Source organism: Schistocerca gregaria, chromosome 2 (genome assembly GCF_023897955.1).
Source record: "Schistocerca gregaria isolate iqSchGreg1 chromosome 2, iqSchGreg1.2, whole genome shotgun sequence".
Classification (NCBI taxonomy): Eukaryota; Metazoa; Arthropoda; class Insecta; order Orthoptera; family Acrididae; genus Schistocerca; species Schistocerca gregaria.
The window spans coordinates 879,778,984-879,794,551 of record NC_064921.1 but is presented as its reverse complement, the minus strand read 5'-3'; the positions used below and the strand labels follow the sequence as shown (position 1 = coordinate 879,794,551).

Here is a 15,568-nt window from a genome sequence, read left to right as displayed (position 1 = left end):
ATTGAAGAAAGTCGTGTTCTACACTATTTCAAAGTTATGGCCGAGTTTACATGCAACTGTTCAACTGTGTGTGAATTCCTGAGGGACCAAACTGCTGAGGTCATTGGTCCCTAGGCCGGCCGGAGTGGCCGAGCGGTTCTAGGCGCTAGAGTCTGGAACCGCGCGACCGCTACGGCCGCAGGTTCGAATCCTGCCTCGGGCATGGATGTGTGTGGGTCCTTAGGTTAGTTAGATTTAAGTAGTTCTAAGTTCTAGGGGACTGATGACCTCAGAAGTTAAGTCCCATAGCGCTCAGAGACATTGGTCCATAGACTTACACAATACTTAAACTTACTTATGGTAAGAACAACACAGAGACACCCATGCCCGAGGGAGGACTCGAACCTCCGGCGGGAGGGGCCGCGCAATCTGTGACATGGTGCCTTAAACAGCTCGGCCACTCCGCACGGCTTTACATCCCAAGAGTGAAACATGGCGGGGTGCGGTGACGATTTGGGCAGAAATTCCGTGGTATTCCATGGACCCAGTGATTACTGTGCAAGGTCGCATTACTGCCAACAATTATGTGACCATTTTGACTAGTAAGTCCATCCCATGGTGCAACGCTTTTTTTTCCAACAGCGATGACGTTTTCCAAGACGACACAGCCCTTGTTCACACATTCAAGATTGGTTTTATGTGCACGAGGATGAATTGCCACATCCCCCTAGCCACCACAGCCAGCAGATCTCAGTATTATTAAACCTTTATGGTATACTTTTCAGAGAAAAGCATGTGATCGCTATCTATCTCCACCATCGCTATCTGAAATTGTCACTATTTTGCAGGAAGATTGGTGTAAGATACCCTTGAAAATTATCCGTTCTGAAATGAGTGGAAACTGTTCTGTACGCCAACGGTTTTCCTACACCGTATTAGGCATAGTGGTAATGTGTTGCTTTATCCCCGTATCCACTGAGGTTACAAAACTTCTACTGTGTTGGGTTAGATTCATCAGCACTATGCCTTCTCAAAAAACCAAAGTGGTGTACATTTTTTTAATAGATGATTGACATTGTAATCGTGATTACTGACTAGTTATTCTGTTTCCGAGATGTCGTCCTGTGAAGAGTGGGTAGCAAGAGTGTAAGCAGGCCACTTCGATTTAACTACATTTATCTGTTAGAGAGTGCCGGTCGTTGTGGCCGAGCAGTTCTAGGCGCTTCAGTCTGGAACCGCGCTAACGCTATGGTTGCAGGTTCGAATCCTGTCTCGGGCATGGATGTGTGTGATGTCCCTAGGTTAGTTAGGTTTAACTAGTTCTAAGTTCTAGGGGACTGATGACGACAGATGTTAAGTCCCATAGTGCTCAGAGCCATTTGAACCATTTGTTAGAGAGTGATTGCTTCCTGCTGCCTTCGTACTGGACACTTCTCTTAGGTGACACAATAGTGCGGATACTAGATATTACAGTGTTAATAGAAATTAATGTCTTTGCACAAAGAATTCTTATTTCACTTACCTTCTAGTTTGGTTTTAGGTGATGTGTTTGATCAAAAGAATAATGAAAGTCTGAAAGTTTTTTCCTTTTTTATTCTTTGCTGGGGAAAGACAGATTTCCCGTTAGCTTTTATTACTTTTCATTATACGTTGACACTGAATTATTCTGTATATTGTGTCAGTGAAGCTTTATACTACTGACTACATAAAGTTTAGAAGTTGAAAATGTACAGGGCGTTCTAAAATTGATTCTGCAAAAGTAACCTTTAATTGTGATAAAGGTAAATAACTTACAGAAATGCCTGAAACAGCACTGAATGCAGTTTATCTACAAGTTTGATTTATAAATGTTCAACGTGGCTAGCATATCTAACACGACAAACGTCCCATCTGCAAGATTATACGTCAAAATCTTATGCTTGATAATGGCTTAATTCCGAAATTACAACCGCAGAATAAAAGCCTGAAAGCTGAAAGGCAGATGAAATCAATTAAAAAATCAACGATGACTTTTGGAACAGCTCAGCGCACGTGCCACCTAGCGGGAACGTCGGGAACTAACAATATTTGCAGGGAATAAAACTCGAAGATATACTGCAACCAGTGTTGCAACAAACATTTCTGTAAGTTATTTCCCGTTTCACAATTGAAGGGAACTTTTGTATAAATAATTTATAAACACCCTGTATTTTACTCTATTATGACAAACGTTGTCTTACCTCGTCCTGTCCCCTCACCTATCAGTCGTGATTATGGAACTTATGTTGAAACTGTATCCCTTGGTGCGGAACAGCGTGGTTATTGAACTTGCCTTGGACCTGTATCTATTGGATCGGAACACAGGTTAAACTTCTGTTTAAAAAGTTTTTAAAATGACATTTGACGAGGATTCTTTTAAGAAACAGATGAAATCAACACGAAAAAAACCTTTATTCATCATTTAGCAGAGAGCAAACAGCTAACATAGAACAGATATGCGCCTGATGCGCGACCATGCACATCAATAGGGAGACTGTTTTCTTACAACTTCTTGCCCACTACTATCATACACGAACCAGGGAAAATTGTTTTAGACTCTCCAGAATAATCATCCTGTTCCTCTCCTGTTCCATTCAGCACACACGTGCTATGAAACGTGTTGTTGGTAACGTCTTCTAATATGCTGTTCAGTAAAGCATTCAGGGAGATGAGTAATTCTGAAAACAAGACATTTTTCTCATGAGCCACATCCTTTATTTAGAAAACAGTACACGATTTATTGACATCACTGTGAATATCTACGCTCTTTCTTTCAAAACACAAAAAAGTGAGAGTCATATCCATGCTAAAATCAATATTTCAATTTTTAAAAATAACATATTCTAACTACAAGCAAACACACTACTTAGGGAAAGGCAAGATAACAAAAGGAATGTGTCAACCAAGCACATTTCTCATGTATTTATTTCGGATACAATTCTTTCCCAAATAATCAGCATTAAAATAAGAGTTTCAAATAATCTTATTAACTAACTGGTTTGTGCCCACACTCCACACTAATGAAGCTATTTATAATGTCAACAAAACTTAGTTGTATTAAATTATCACTTTCACTGCTGAGTGAAGTCGAACAACACTTTTCCTTCAGTAATGTTCCAAACTTATTTTTACTGCTGGTCTGTATCTGCTGGGATTCAATGAACTTTGCAGCTACATTTCTTTTTAAGATAAGACAACATCGATTAGCTCCGTCTTCTTCTTCTCTCTATTGGGTACAAGCTTTCTCAGGGCTATGCCATAAGTGCAATTCCTATGATAATTATTCCGCATAAATCGCATTTTCAGCTGTACATAGCAACATTCTAAGATTTACATATGTCCTCAATGGCGTTGGGGGGGAAATGTAATTTTTCTGTGGAGGAATATAGATTGAAATAAGGACTTCTCTGAATTCTTTATTTCACGTTGTTATACCTTTACAGATATGTTGGTGTCTATTTATTTTTAAAACGTATCGAGAGTGCTGCAGGGTAATTATTTCGTTTCTCGCTAACCGCCATCACAGACTAGAGACAGGGAGCCTAGTGCACAGTCATTTATCAGTAACTTTTTATTACTACAGATTAGTGCTGTAAGTTGAAATACCAAGCTGAGACACTGAATTGAAATATTAGTCCTACACGTATTTTAGTATTTGTTGAGGGTATTTTCTTTCTGTCGTTGCAATTATAAAAAATGTGTTTTTTCACAGGACGCGTTCCGCTTTATTGGCGTCAAGCATCATCAGTGGTCTGTAGTTAAGTTAATTACATTTTGATTAGTTTTCAGATCGAAGAACAGTTCTTTAACAATATTTTGTTTTCTACTAATAGTGATTTTCGCCTCATTTCTAGCCTACATCAGGAAATACCGTCTGCTAGCACTTCGTTGATGTTTTTCTTCTTTAGACATTGATAGTTGTGACCTAATTTTTAGTTGGTCTGCAGCAATATGCAGTTTTCATGTTTTACACAGCACACCTCTTCGCACACCACTTTTTCTGTTTGTTTTTATACTACTAAGTAAGTATTGTGGCTTGTGTTTTGTAGTGTTCCCAACAAAACTAGTGTCCCTTTGACCTATATCCTTTTTATATTTTATTGTATGTGTTTAATTCTATTTAATTATGTTTCTGTGTGTTTACATGCTGTGTAAGAGTAGTGGAGGAATAGTGATGGAGCCTTTTTTAGGGAGGGGGAAGGGGAAGCCATGTTGAGAGACGAAAGTGTACAACAGCGTGCTGGAGCATGAGTTGGAGGACAAAGTGAGGATCAAGAAGTGGAATGAAATTAGGCGTGGGGGAGGGTGTTGGGTGAGAAAGTGGAAGACGGTGAATGAAACATTGCACACCAGACTCTACACAAAATAACTGATGAAGTTACATGAAAAAGAAAAGAGCCTTTTCCATCTCTCATTCTCTCCCACTCTCTCACCCAACTCTCCCACCCCCCTCTCCTCAATTTCATTTCACTTCTTGCTCCTGACGTCGTCCTTCAACTCACACATCATCACACTACTACACACTTATGTCCACTCACCATGGCATTCCCCTCCCCCACCCAAAAAAACACCATCATTATTCCTTCACTACTCTTACACAGTATACAAACATATGGCAACATAATTAAATAGAATTACACACATACAATAAACTATAAAAAGAGTATAGGCCAAAGACACATTAGTTATGATTGGAACACTACAAAACACAAGCCACAAAACATATTTAATAGTATAAAAACAAACAGAAATAGTGGTGCGAGAAAGTCTATCTATCTATCTATATCCTAATCCTGCTCCAGCTACAGCTGGGTCTGGGTGCTGATTGTCCTCTCCATTTGGCTCGGTCCTCCCACCACTTTTCTTCCTCCTCTTGCTGCCAAATCACTCCTCTCTTTTCCACAGACATTCTCACTCCCGTTTTCCACCGTGTTCTTGGGCTCCCTTTAGGTCTTTTACTATCCATCTTTAGTTCTTTCATAATTTTGGGGAGTCTCTGCCCATGCATCCTCTTAACAGGCCCATACCATCTTAATCTCTTTCTTTCAATTTCTTCTCTCATACTTTCTTGTTTCAGGTCCTTTCTAATCTCTACATTCCTTACTCTGTCCATTCTTGTTTTTCCCTTAACTGCTCTGAGAAATTTCATTTCCCCTGCTTGCAGTCTGCTCCAGTTCCTTTCGGTCATTGTCCATGTTTTTCCACCATAGGTGACAATAGGGAAGTAATAATTCTTATACATAAGGAGTTTTGCACTTTATGAAACTTCATTATTCCAAATCAGGTCTTTTATTCTTTGGTAGAAATTTCCTCCCTTCTGTAACCTCCTATTAATTTCGTTAGTTATTCTTCCATCCCTAGATATTTCACTCCCTAAATAAGTTTTTTTCTGTTTTTATTCTTTACTGGGGAAAGAAAGATTACCCGTTACGTTTTATTACCTTTCACTATATGTTAACACTGGATTATACTCCATATTGTGTCAGTGGTGCGAAAAAGTGTGCAATGTAAAACATAAAAAGTGCATAGTGCTGCAGAGCAACTAAAAATTAGGTCACAGCTATCAATGTCTAAAGAAGAAAAACATCAACGAAGTGCTAGCAGACGGTATTTCCCGGCGTAGACGAGAAATCAAGCGAAAATCACCGTGAGTAGAAAACAACATATTGTTAAAGAACTGTTCTTCGATCTTAAAACCAATCAAAATGTAAATAAATTACTGACCACTGATGATGCTTTACGTCAATAAAGCGAAACGCGTCTGGTGAAAAAAAAAATCGCATTTTTTGTAGCTGTAACGACAGAACGAAAACACTCTCAACAATCGTAAAGAAACTGCGGACAACATGGCCACACAACTGAAGAGTTTAATATTGTTGACTCAAATCTTCCTTTTATTTTATGCTGATGCCACACTGGGGACTCTTGTTTAGGACTTGCAATGTCGTGTATTAATATATACATATTCTGTTAGTTCCATGCTCAAAACTAGTGAATCTTGCAATTCGAACGACAGCGGAATCTACATACCTAGTCATAGAAAACCAGAAAATTCCGCAGAAGTATGGAAGACAGTTCTTTCACAGCTGGATAAAACTGAAATGAGAATTTTCCTTTTTATTAGACGCTAAGAGCCTCCAGAGAGTAGTGCGTAACTGTAAGTTCTTTCTGTTCAGTTAACCTCGGAAATGTAAATTCTGTAATACAATTGCTGGAGCTCTGTGCTGCTTTACGCACTATGGCTAAACTCAGTGTGCGAAGCTGCCAGCCTCAAGTCGACACGACATTGTTCTTGCGCCATTCCTGCAGCCATTAAACGATGTCTGAAAAGGGAGTCCTTTAATTTTTAATTATTCGCTTTTGTAGATTTGGTACTATCTTCAGTGTAATTTTTAGGTAATATTAATTACGCTAAGAATTATATGAAAATATCATTTGGAGAAGAAGAAAAACTCCTGTAGAGGCCGCTGCTAGCCAGCTAGATGAGAGTCTAAATAAACTGCCAGGTCTGACCTTGACCATGCAGACTCTGGTGACAACATAGGAGCACACCAAAACAGAATTACTAGCAGATATCTAACACTCGAACAGTCGTCCAAACCGAAGATGATATAAAGGTAGAATTATGAAACCAAATTACAGAGATTCCATATCGTCAGGAAGATTCCACACATGCACAAGAGCGAACTCAATCAGATCTTGCTAGACCGTAAAGAATTTAACAAGGAACTAGGAGAAAATAATCTCCGAGCAGTTCGACTATTGTGCAGCGAAAAATGACTCTGTGGTTCACTGAGAAAGATATTCAGATTATCAAAGTTGTTAAAAACAAATTTACCACTTGGTAGGCCAAAATAACAAGCTAAGAGCATGATAGCTCTGTAAGCTTACACGATAGAAACAGATAAATGCATTAGAGGGGCAGTATCTAAAGTATCTTGCTAAAGAAAGAACAGTAGACTAGTGTAAAGATCATTGATAACGAACTAAAATATGTAGATCTTAAGAAGACTTCCCTGACATCTGTTAAAATTCTTGTTTTATTGATATACAACCGGTTTCACGACCTAAAACCCACTGTCAGCGGAATTCTTCTTAACATTATGCTTTTCAACAGGTGCGGATGCCCTGAATGTAAAATACTTTGTGAAAAAAGTGTAGAAGGTTCTGTTACTTCAGAAATAAGAGAGTGGCACGAATTGATAGTGAAGTAACACTTTTGTGAGACAAGACTTGAGTCAGATTAACCAAATCACTGAAACAGATAGCTCATCGAATAGTTTTGGTACTCACGTGACTAGTCCAACTGGTAGATTTGTGCTGCAATCTGGATCTAGTTCACAACCCAAGAACATGAAATTACGAACCCTGAAGCAATATATGGATTGGATATCACTGCGATTATAGAGAAAAATGTTATCTGCTACCATCGATTTAACAATGGATACGAAAAGTGTCCATCTAATGGTGCTGAAATGAAGTGCAAACAAGCAAATTTACCAGTAGTTTTATTCATGGTGATGTGAATCTCTGGGCAACTGAAGCTGCAAATACCTGAGTAGCTTACCACGAAGCAGAGAAAGCATTGTCAGCTAATTACTGGTCACTTGGTAGACAGGAGCTCCCCTGCAAAGAGGTCTTCACTCTTGAGCCATACCGTAAGTGCCAAGGTAGCTTAAGCGCAACTCCAAAAAATACATAAACAAAACCAAGTACTGGAACAAAGGGATAACAAGTCACAATGTGTTACACATGCTTAAAGCAAAACTATTCGTCCAGATCAAAGAAAAGTTAATTAATACACTAGATGATAATCTGGAACTACACACATGTTCAGAGAAAACAGTACACCTTGAACGACTGGAGACAGATCATTCATATTCACTGGACATGTACATTAGTATGTTCTGCAGAAATAATTAACATTTGAGTCACCTCGGTTCAGCATGTGCCCCATTGCCTAGTGGGCATAGGGTCCACCATGGAACTGATAACTTGTTTCATGTGTGATGATATCGACGCGTATAAGACGTGAATGGTGTTCTGCGATATAGAGTCCGTGAGACGAGTGATTGGTACTGACAGTTCCGGCGGGCAGACGGCGCTGTTGCCGAACATGGCTCACAGCACGCGGCGCCCTGTCTGCTACACGCATTCTCTAGCAGCAGAAGTAAAAGCGAGACAAAATACAAGTCGTATTGGTACGCGTGAATTTATTTAAAGTTGATGCTTGAAATATATTAACTCGAAAACTGATAAGAGCTATTTAGTACAAGTATTTAAGATGCTGAAACATAATAAAGTTATTTGTTAAACTTCATAACTGAAATGAAAACTATTTTCGCAAGTTGTTGAACATTAGCAGTTTTGGTTTCCATTGTTAAGTATTAGCATTATTAATTTGTTCTACAAGCTACAGAATAATTGGTCAGTGTATTATTTATTTATTTATTTATTTATTTATTTATTTATTTAACCTGGCAAGATTAGGGCCATCAGGCCCTCTCTTACATCTAACCAGGCATTCTACTTATTTTACAGTCATATGTTTCAGTAGGCATGTTAAACTACATCTAATACAAAAAGTGAGATAAACAATTAGAAAGGTACACCTCGAAAAATACATTATTGAAGAGAAAGATTTAAGATAGGAGTGCTGGCAGCAGGGAGTATGAGGGAGACTCATGGTGAAGCGAGGAGAAGAATAGAGAGACATGATGAAACATAATTAAGGAAAATATAAAGGAAAAGGAGACTGCGTGTCTAATAGAGATAGATGAAGAGGAAGGCATCTCAGGAGCAAGATAGGAGACACTAGCTTTGCTATTTGACAGATGAGAGGATTTGCCTTGCACATTAATTTTGTGGAGAATTTTATGCGGATGATAGTAGGAAATGCTTCAACTTCTTCTTAAAAGCAACAGGAGATTGAATTTTCCTCAAGGTAAGGGGCAGTTTGTTCCAGAGGCGGACAGCGGCAACTGAGAAGGAGTTTGCAAAAGTTTTTGTTTTGTGAGTGGGCACAGTTAGGATACCAGATAAGAGTGACCTCGTGTTTCGATTATGATGGTATGACAGGATTTTAATCTCTGAAGCTAGGTACTGGGGTGCTTGCGCGATGAGGAGTCGGTGAAGTAGACATAGAGTGTGGTAGTCACGCAGTTTGTCCGGCCGCAGCCACCCTAGCTCGGAGTATGAAGCACTAACATGATCATATCGGCGAATGTTGCAGGTGTAACGCACACAGGCATTCATGGTTAGCTCTAGCCGTCTTTTGTTTTCACTACTCATGCCTTGTTGAATCACATCACAATAGTGGAGGTTCGGTAGAACGAGTGCTTGCACGAGCTGGCGTTTCAAGTCCTGTGGGAATATGTTCCGAAACTTTTTGAGAGCATAGAGACAAGCAGACGTTTTTCGGCACACTGCGACTGTATTCTCCGCCCAGTTGAGATGCTCGTCCAAAGTTACACCCAAGTTCTTCACTGTTTTCTGATATGGTATTGGAGTACCTTCGAGCAGAATAGGAGGTAGCCGTTCGCGGAAATCTGAACTTATTAATTTCTGATGGGCTATTAAGATTACTTGCGTCTTTTTTGCATTTAATTTAAGCCCCAGGTTTTTCGCCCATGTCACTACTGAAGACAGATCATCATTCATCAGAGCGATTGCAGTGTTTACGTCTTCAGGTCTGACGCTGAGATAGAGCTGGAGGTCGTCGGCATAGAAATGATGTTTACAGGAGGACAAAACCGACGAAATATCGTTGACATATAAAGAAAACAAAAGTGGTCCTAAGACTGATCCTTGTGGCACTCCCGAAGAAACATGTTTCCAGGAAGATTTTTCATTTGCGCAGACAACACATTGCTGTCTGTCTTTTAAGTAGCTTTCAAACCATCTCATTGCACTATCAGAGAAATTAAGCTGTTGCATTTTTCTGAGTAATATGTCAAAGTTAACAGTGTCAAAAGCTTTGCTGAAGTCCAGTAGCGTCAATATTGTTGCCTTTCGATTGTCGATGGCATATTTCAGGTCATCAGTTACTTTAATTAGAGCAGTGTTTGTGCTGTGATGTTTACGGAAACCGGATTGAAATTTGTCATATAGACTGAATTCATGCAAGTGTTCAGTGATTTGGTCATGAACAATATATTCCAGTGCTTTGGAAACAGCAGGCAGTATGCTAATTGGTCGGTAATCACTAGGCAGTTGCGGGTTTTCGACCTTAGGGATGGGTCGAATTATGCTTCTTTTCCATGCAGTGGGGTATATTCCGTTCACGAGGGAAAAATTAAATATGTCAGTTAAGACAGGTACTAAGATATCGGCAACATTCTTAATCATGGTTATACCGATACTGTCGTTGCCTATTGCATCAGAAGAGATTCTCATTATTGCTTTTCTTGCCGTATTTGTTGTTACATGTTTTAGATGAAAGGTATCGTTGTTAGTTATCCTGTTTGGGGATTCTTGTGGACGGAAATCATCAGCCGTGCTGGTATTCAGAGGTGCAGAGAAGAATTCATTTAATTCGTTAGCTGACACATGAAAAGTAGTTTCCGATTTTGCCTTTCCGACCCCCAAGCTACGGAGATTCTTCCATAGAGTCGTGGGTTTCAAATCGCTGCATACGAGGGAGCGAGCGTGCCTGATTTTGGCATTGCGAATGCATTGTTTCACTCTGTTCCGTAGCTTTCTATATTCTTCAAAACGTTCGGGTTTCGGATCTGCCTTGAAACGCCTGTGGGCAGCATCCCTATTAGTCATCATTTGACGTAATTCAGCTGTCAGCCATGGAGCAGGAGATTTTCTTACACGGACTGTGCGCACAGGTGCATGTTTGTCATAGAGGGCAGTGAGTTTATCACCAAGTTCATTAATTTTGCCGTCGATTGTAGGTTCTCTGATTATTTGATGCCATGAGATTTCTGAGCAATCGGCTGTTAGAGCGTCAAGGTCAATACGTTTCATGTTCCTACAAGTTATGTAACGCGATTTCATCCTTGGGGGCTGCACAGAGTAGGCCAGGAATATTACATCATGTGCTGAGAGGCCAGGGGCCGATGATTGACCAACATCTCTTACTTTGTCAGTCTGTTTCGTTGCGATCACGTCTATAAGAGTATGACTGTGCGCCGTATGGTGTGTAGGTTGTAATGGAAGAATGTTCATGCTATTGCAACTAAACAATCTTCTTAGGTTTATTGCGGAGGGAGTGTCTCTTAGCAGGTCTATGTTCAAGTCACCCATTACGATGACATGTTCGTATTGACACTGAAGTGAATGTAATTCCGACTGGAAGGAACTCATTGAGCTTATTTTTGGAGTTATAATCTGAAGAAATTACTCACAATATGATGATCTGGTTGTAGATCGATAGCAAACCCCCTCCTTACATTCCTGAATACGTTGTAGTTACTGTAATGGAAAAACACCACTCACATCACTGTCAGAATCTGATTTGACATTGTCTTCCTCAGCACTACTCGAACTATCACTGCTCTCTCCCAGATGTATAATTAAATTTTCGATGCATTCTTCCACAACCCATTCGGTTTTGGCCGCATCTCTGATGGCACTTGCAGTGCTGTTTACAATTTTAGCTCACGTCTCGCTTGTCACTTTATTGATAGCTGCTGGAAGGAGAGTTTCCACTTCAAAGATCGTGAATTTTTTATTGTTTGCAGCAATGTAATTTTTTATCTGCGCCCACACTCCTTCAATTGCATTGAAGTGACAGTGGTATGGAGGAAGCCGAACGATTTCGTGCCTGTGCCTTTTAGCTATCTCGTCAATTACATATGTTGGAAATTGGGGTTTCTTTTGTGCCACAATTTCGTGCAGTTCCGCCTTCCTTAAATCTTCTCTGAAATCTACTTTTCGCCGTTTCAACCACTGAATGATATCGTCTTTTTTTGTTGCCAAGGTTGGTGCCTTATCGTGAACAACGGAATGATAAGGCGCATTGTCCATAACAATCACTGATGGACTTGTCAGATTCGTCATAAGCGATGTCTCGAACCATTCTTGAAATACTACACTGTTCATTTCTTCGTGGTAATCTTCCGTCTTTTTTGAGCGAAACACTTTCAAGCAGTTTAGCACAAAACCTTTCGATGTTCCTGCATGTAAGACAATAATACGCCCTCCTTTGCCAACAGGCACTGCCATTTTCCCCTCGGGCGTTCCATCATTCCAGCCTCTACGTAAAGAATGACTGGCATTGACCCAAGTTTCATCTAACCACACTATACTTTCGAATTCCACACCCATGATCCTGCGCAGAAATCTGCACCGCCATGCAACTACATTTGTCCTTTCCATTAATATTTTGCGTCCGTTAAACAGTGAATAGCTGAAGTCTATGTCTTTCAACACTGTACGCAATGAAAATTTGCTCCCTTTAAAAAGATCGTCTTTCTGAAGCGACACCAGTAATTTAGATAGAGGGGGATGTTCCCTTCTCTTATAATAGCTGTATATATGACGACGAATAGCGTCTTTCTGAAAATCGTCCAAAGTTGTCACCTGCTTATTTCTCGGTCGCTTCTTTCCTGGTGTGTGCAGCTTTGTTGTGCCACTCTCGTCACAATCTACACTATACTGTTCTTTCCCTATCTTTACAACAGTGTTCTTACTTATTTTCAATGCTCCTGCAGTTCTCTTCAGAACTTGAACAACAGGAATTAAGGGCCCACCTTTGGCCTTTTCTTTCTCAAAGTACTCCCTCACAGAGCACACGAATTCACGGGCCTGGGTGTGTAGCACACTTTTCTTCCTCCGTTTCACTTCTTGTGTTGGGCTGGTACTACCCGCCGCACTAGACATTGCTTACAACGAAACATAAACAAAGAAACACTAAAAACAACAAAAACGAAATAAACTGCGAATTCAACTTCAGACAAACGACGAACGACCTCACCGCCTGAACGCGAGACACTGGTAAGTTTCATAAGCGCGCGCGACCGGGTTTCAGAGCGGCAACGTGGCCCTTGCTACCCGCTCAAAGTCAGGCTGTCATTGGCTGCCTGCCTGCGGTCGCTAGGCAACGGAAAGACGCTACCGAGCTATCAATACCAAAGACTCGTCTCCCGGACTATAGTTATCCATGATGCATTCACGTGCTTACGAAGTTCATGTGTTGTGTTTGGCGTTGGGTCACAGCGCAGCACCCGTCGTCTCGCCATATCCCACACGTTTTCGATTGGCGACAAGTATGGTGATACCTCTCAAACTTGGCAGGTGGCGATGGGAGATCCATCATCATAGCACAAGATATTAGTACTGTTTTCTTCCCTACTCAATACACCTCACGGCATAAGCAAGGCGAAATTCATTTCACTATATTTTATGAGTGTTACAAGAAATGTCGTTGTACATTTCGTTTCTTTGCACACTTGACATTCCATTACAATTTTGCTGGATAGGCCCCTTCTCTTATGTCCTCACTAAACGTAGGCTAAGTGATTTTTCGCTATTACAGTATTTACATTTAGCGACAGAAAAAAGCTGTTAAGAAAGCTACCACTTACTAACCAAATTTTACCGTTATTTTACATTGTTTACAACACCCCCGTCTGTTTCATTTTCAATAAGATGTTTCAACCTGCGTTTTGAAGCGCTGTCTGGCGAACTTTTAGGCCTAACCTCACTTCATTGTGGCGTAACAATTTCTTCATTTTTACGATGTCCAATATCATGCTTGTGTTGATTGCCGTGAAATTTACGACTGCAATAAACTTCTTCGTTTTTAGAATTTTATTATGTAAAATGGCTAAAATATGCAGTCACAATAACAAGCTTACGACGCGAATGCATACGAAAAGCATAAAAAACTCAAGCAATCTGCTTGAATCGAAAGAAAGATCGATGCTCCTGATAGTACAATCGACAGCTTCTTCAAGGATATTACACAAACGAGCTGCTGTGGAAATAGCGGCGCCAAAATCAAAGAATGAGACATTTTAGGCAATGTTTTGTGTTTGACAGTAGTGTAAGAGCTAGGCGTTCAGTTTTGATATCTGCTTTAGGGAGGCAGTTATACACGAAAATGATGAGGTACTACAGATGAAGTACATAATTTTTGTAATTAGGAAGAATAATAGATATTTATTAAATAATAAATTACATTTTCTGGTCCCTCATGACATCCAGGTGCACTTAATTATAAATACACTTTAGTAGGTACGCGATGTTTAGTTACATGTATACTTTTCATTGTATGTAAATATAAGATGTATTTATGCGATGTGATACCTAGAGTGGCCGTTAAGTAATTAGATGTCTCAAGGTCACACCTGCTCCCTGCAGTGCTGTGATTCGCCCGCTTCATAGCTTTGTTGCCGTATTGTTAACAGGGCTGCTAGTCAGCATAAGATGAATGTTCAACGTTTCTGTGGAATATCATGTGTTCATGGATACTTTCATTCTTCGGTGGAACGGTGCACTGACATCTGTTTGGTAGCGAGCGAAATGCAAGAGCGAAAGCCTACTTATAGTGGTCCTCCGGTCAGAGTGCGTAAAGGATAAAAAGGCATTGGAAACCAATCTGAAACTGTCGCTCAAGATTTTTTACTGATCACGCCAATAGCGAAGAAGCCGTGAAAAATCAATTTTCTGCTAGTTCATAAAATGACAGCAAAACCTTGTGATATATCCGAATCGACTAAATTCCGTATTAACATTGCAGTAACATAGGCAGAACCTTTAGATGTGAGCACGCTGGCTTGATTCTCCAAGGATGGGATGTAAAGGAAATCGTAAATTAAGGGATTTGGCGATTTTGACAAAAAGTTAGTGTGTAGAACTGTACTTCGATACTACGACAGAGGAGAGTAGCCGACGGCTAGAAAAGTACAAGGTAATCTCCTTGAAAAAATTAATTATTCTTGCTCAATGATCTCCGGTCTTTGTCTTTTTCGCTCACTTGGTTTCTGATTCAGAAAGTGAAATGGTGGACGAAAATTTGGAGTACGGTGCAGAGGCACTGCAGCAGTAAGAACGATGTTTTATGTAAAATGTGCATACTGCATGCTGAGGACAACAGGCTTGTAGTATACTTCGGTATGACTTGGGTCTCAAAGAACCATACTCAAAAATACGCTTTTCTCGTCTTCAACGGAAATATTTGCCTGAAAGTACCTACAGTTACTTTTGTGTAGCGTGCATCGGCTTTTTGGGTGATGGGTGGAATGACGACCTGCAAAAAAAAAAAAAAAAAAAAAAAAAAAAAAAAAAAAAAAAAAAAAAAAAAAAAAAAAAAAAAGGGAGGATAGGGAATAATCTTGCTCGTATTAAGGCGAGCCATCGGATCTAAAATCCTTTCTCGTTGGAAATTTCTACAAGGTCCAGCAGGACTCAAACTCATCAGAGTCAACATTTTTCGTTACACATGTGGAACAGTTTCATACATCTTATGGTACTTCATTTATGGTCTCAGAATACTGTTATGTTTTCACAATAAAATATGTATCACATGCATCTATAAAGTTTGAAAATGTTCATAAATTATTATCAGTTCAAATATATCAAACGCTCTGTTTTTATCACAGTTTGAAGTAAGAAAATT

The 15,568-nt window shown here is 39.9% G+C and overlaps 1 protein-coding gene across 2 annotated transcripts in view; it reads right to left on the bottom strand.

Moving 5' to 3' along the window:
* Positions 1–2,390: 2,390 nt before the first annotated feature.
* Positions 2,391–15,568, bottom strand: part of LOC126335290 (uncharacterized) — a 152,852-nt gene continuing 139,674 nt past the window's right edge. For both annotated transcript variants that reach the window (XM_049998378.1, XM_049998379.1), the window contains exon 6: positions 2,391–2,675. In XM_049998378.1, coding sequence (XP_049854335.1) covers positions 2,500–2,675 — 176 coding nt within the window. In that variant the 3' untranslated portion in view covers positions 2,391–2,499. The remainder of the gene's footprint in view (positions 2,676–15,568) is intronic.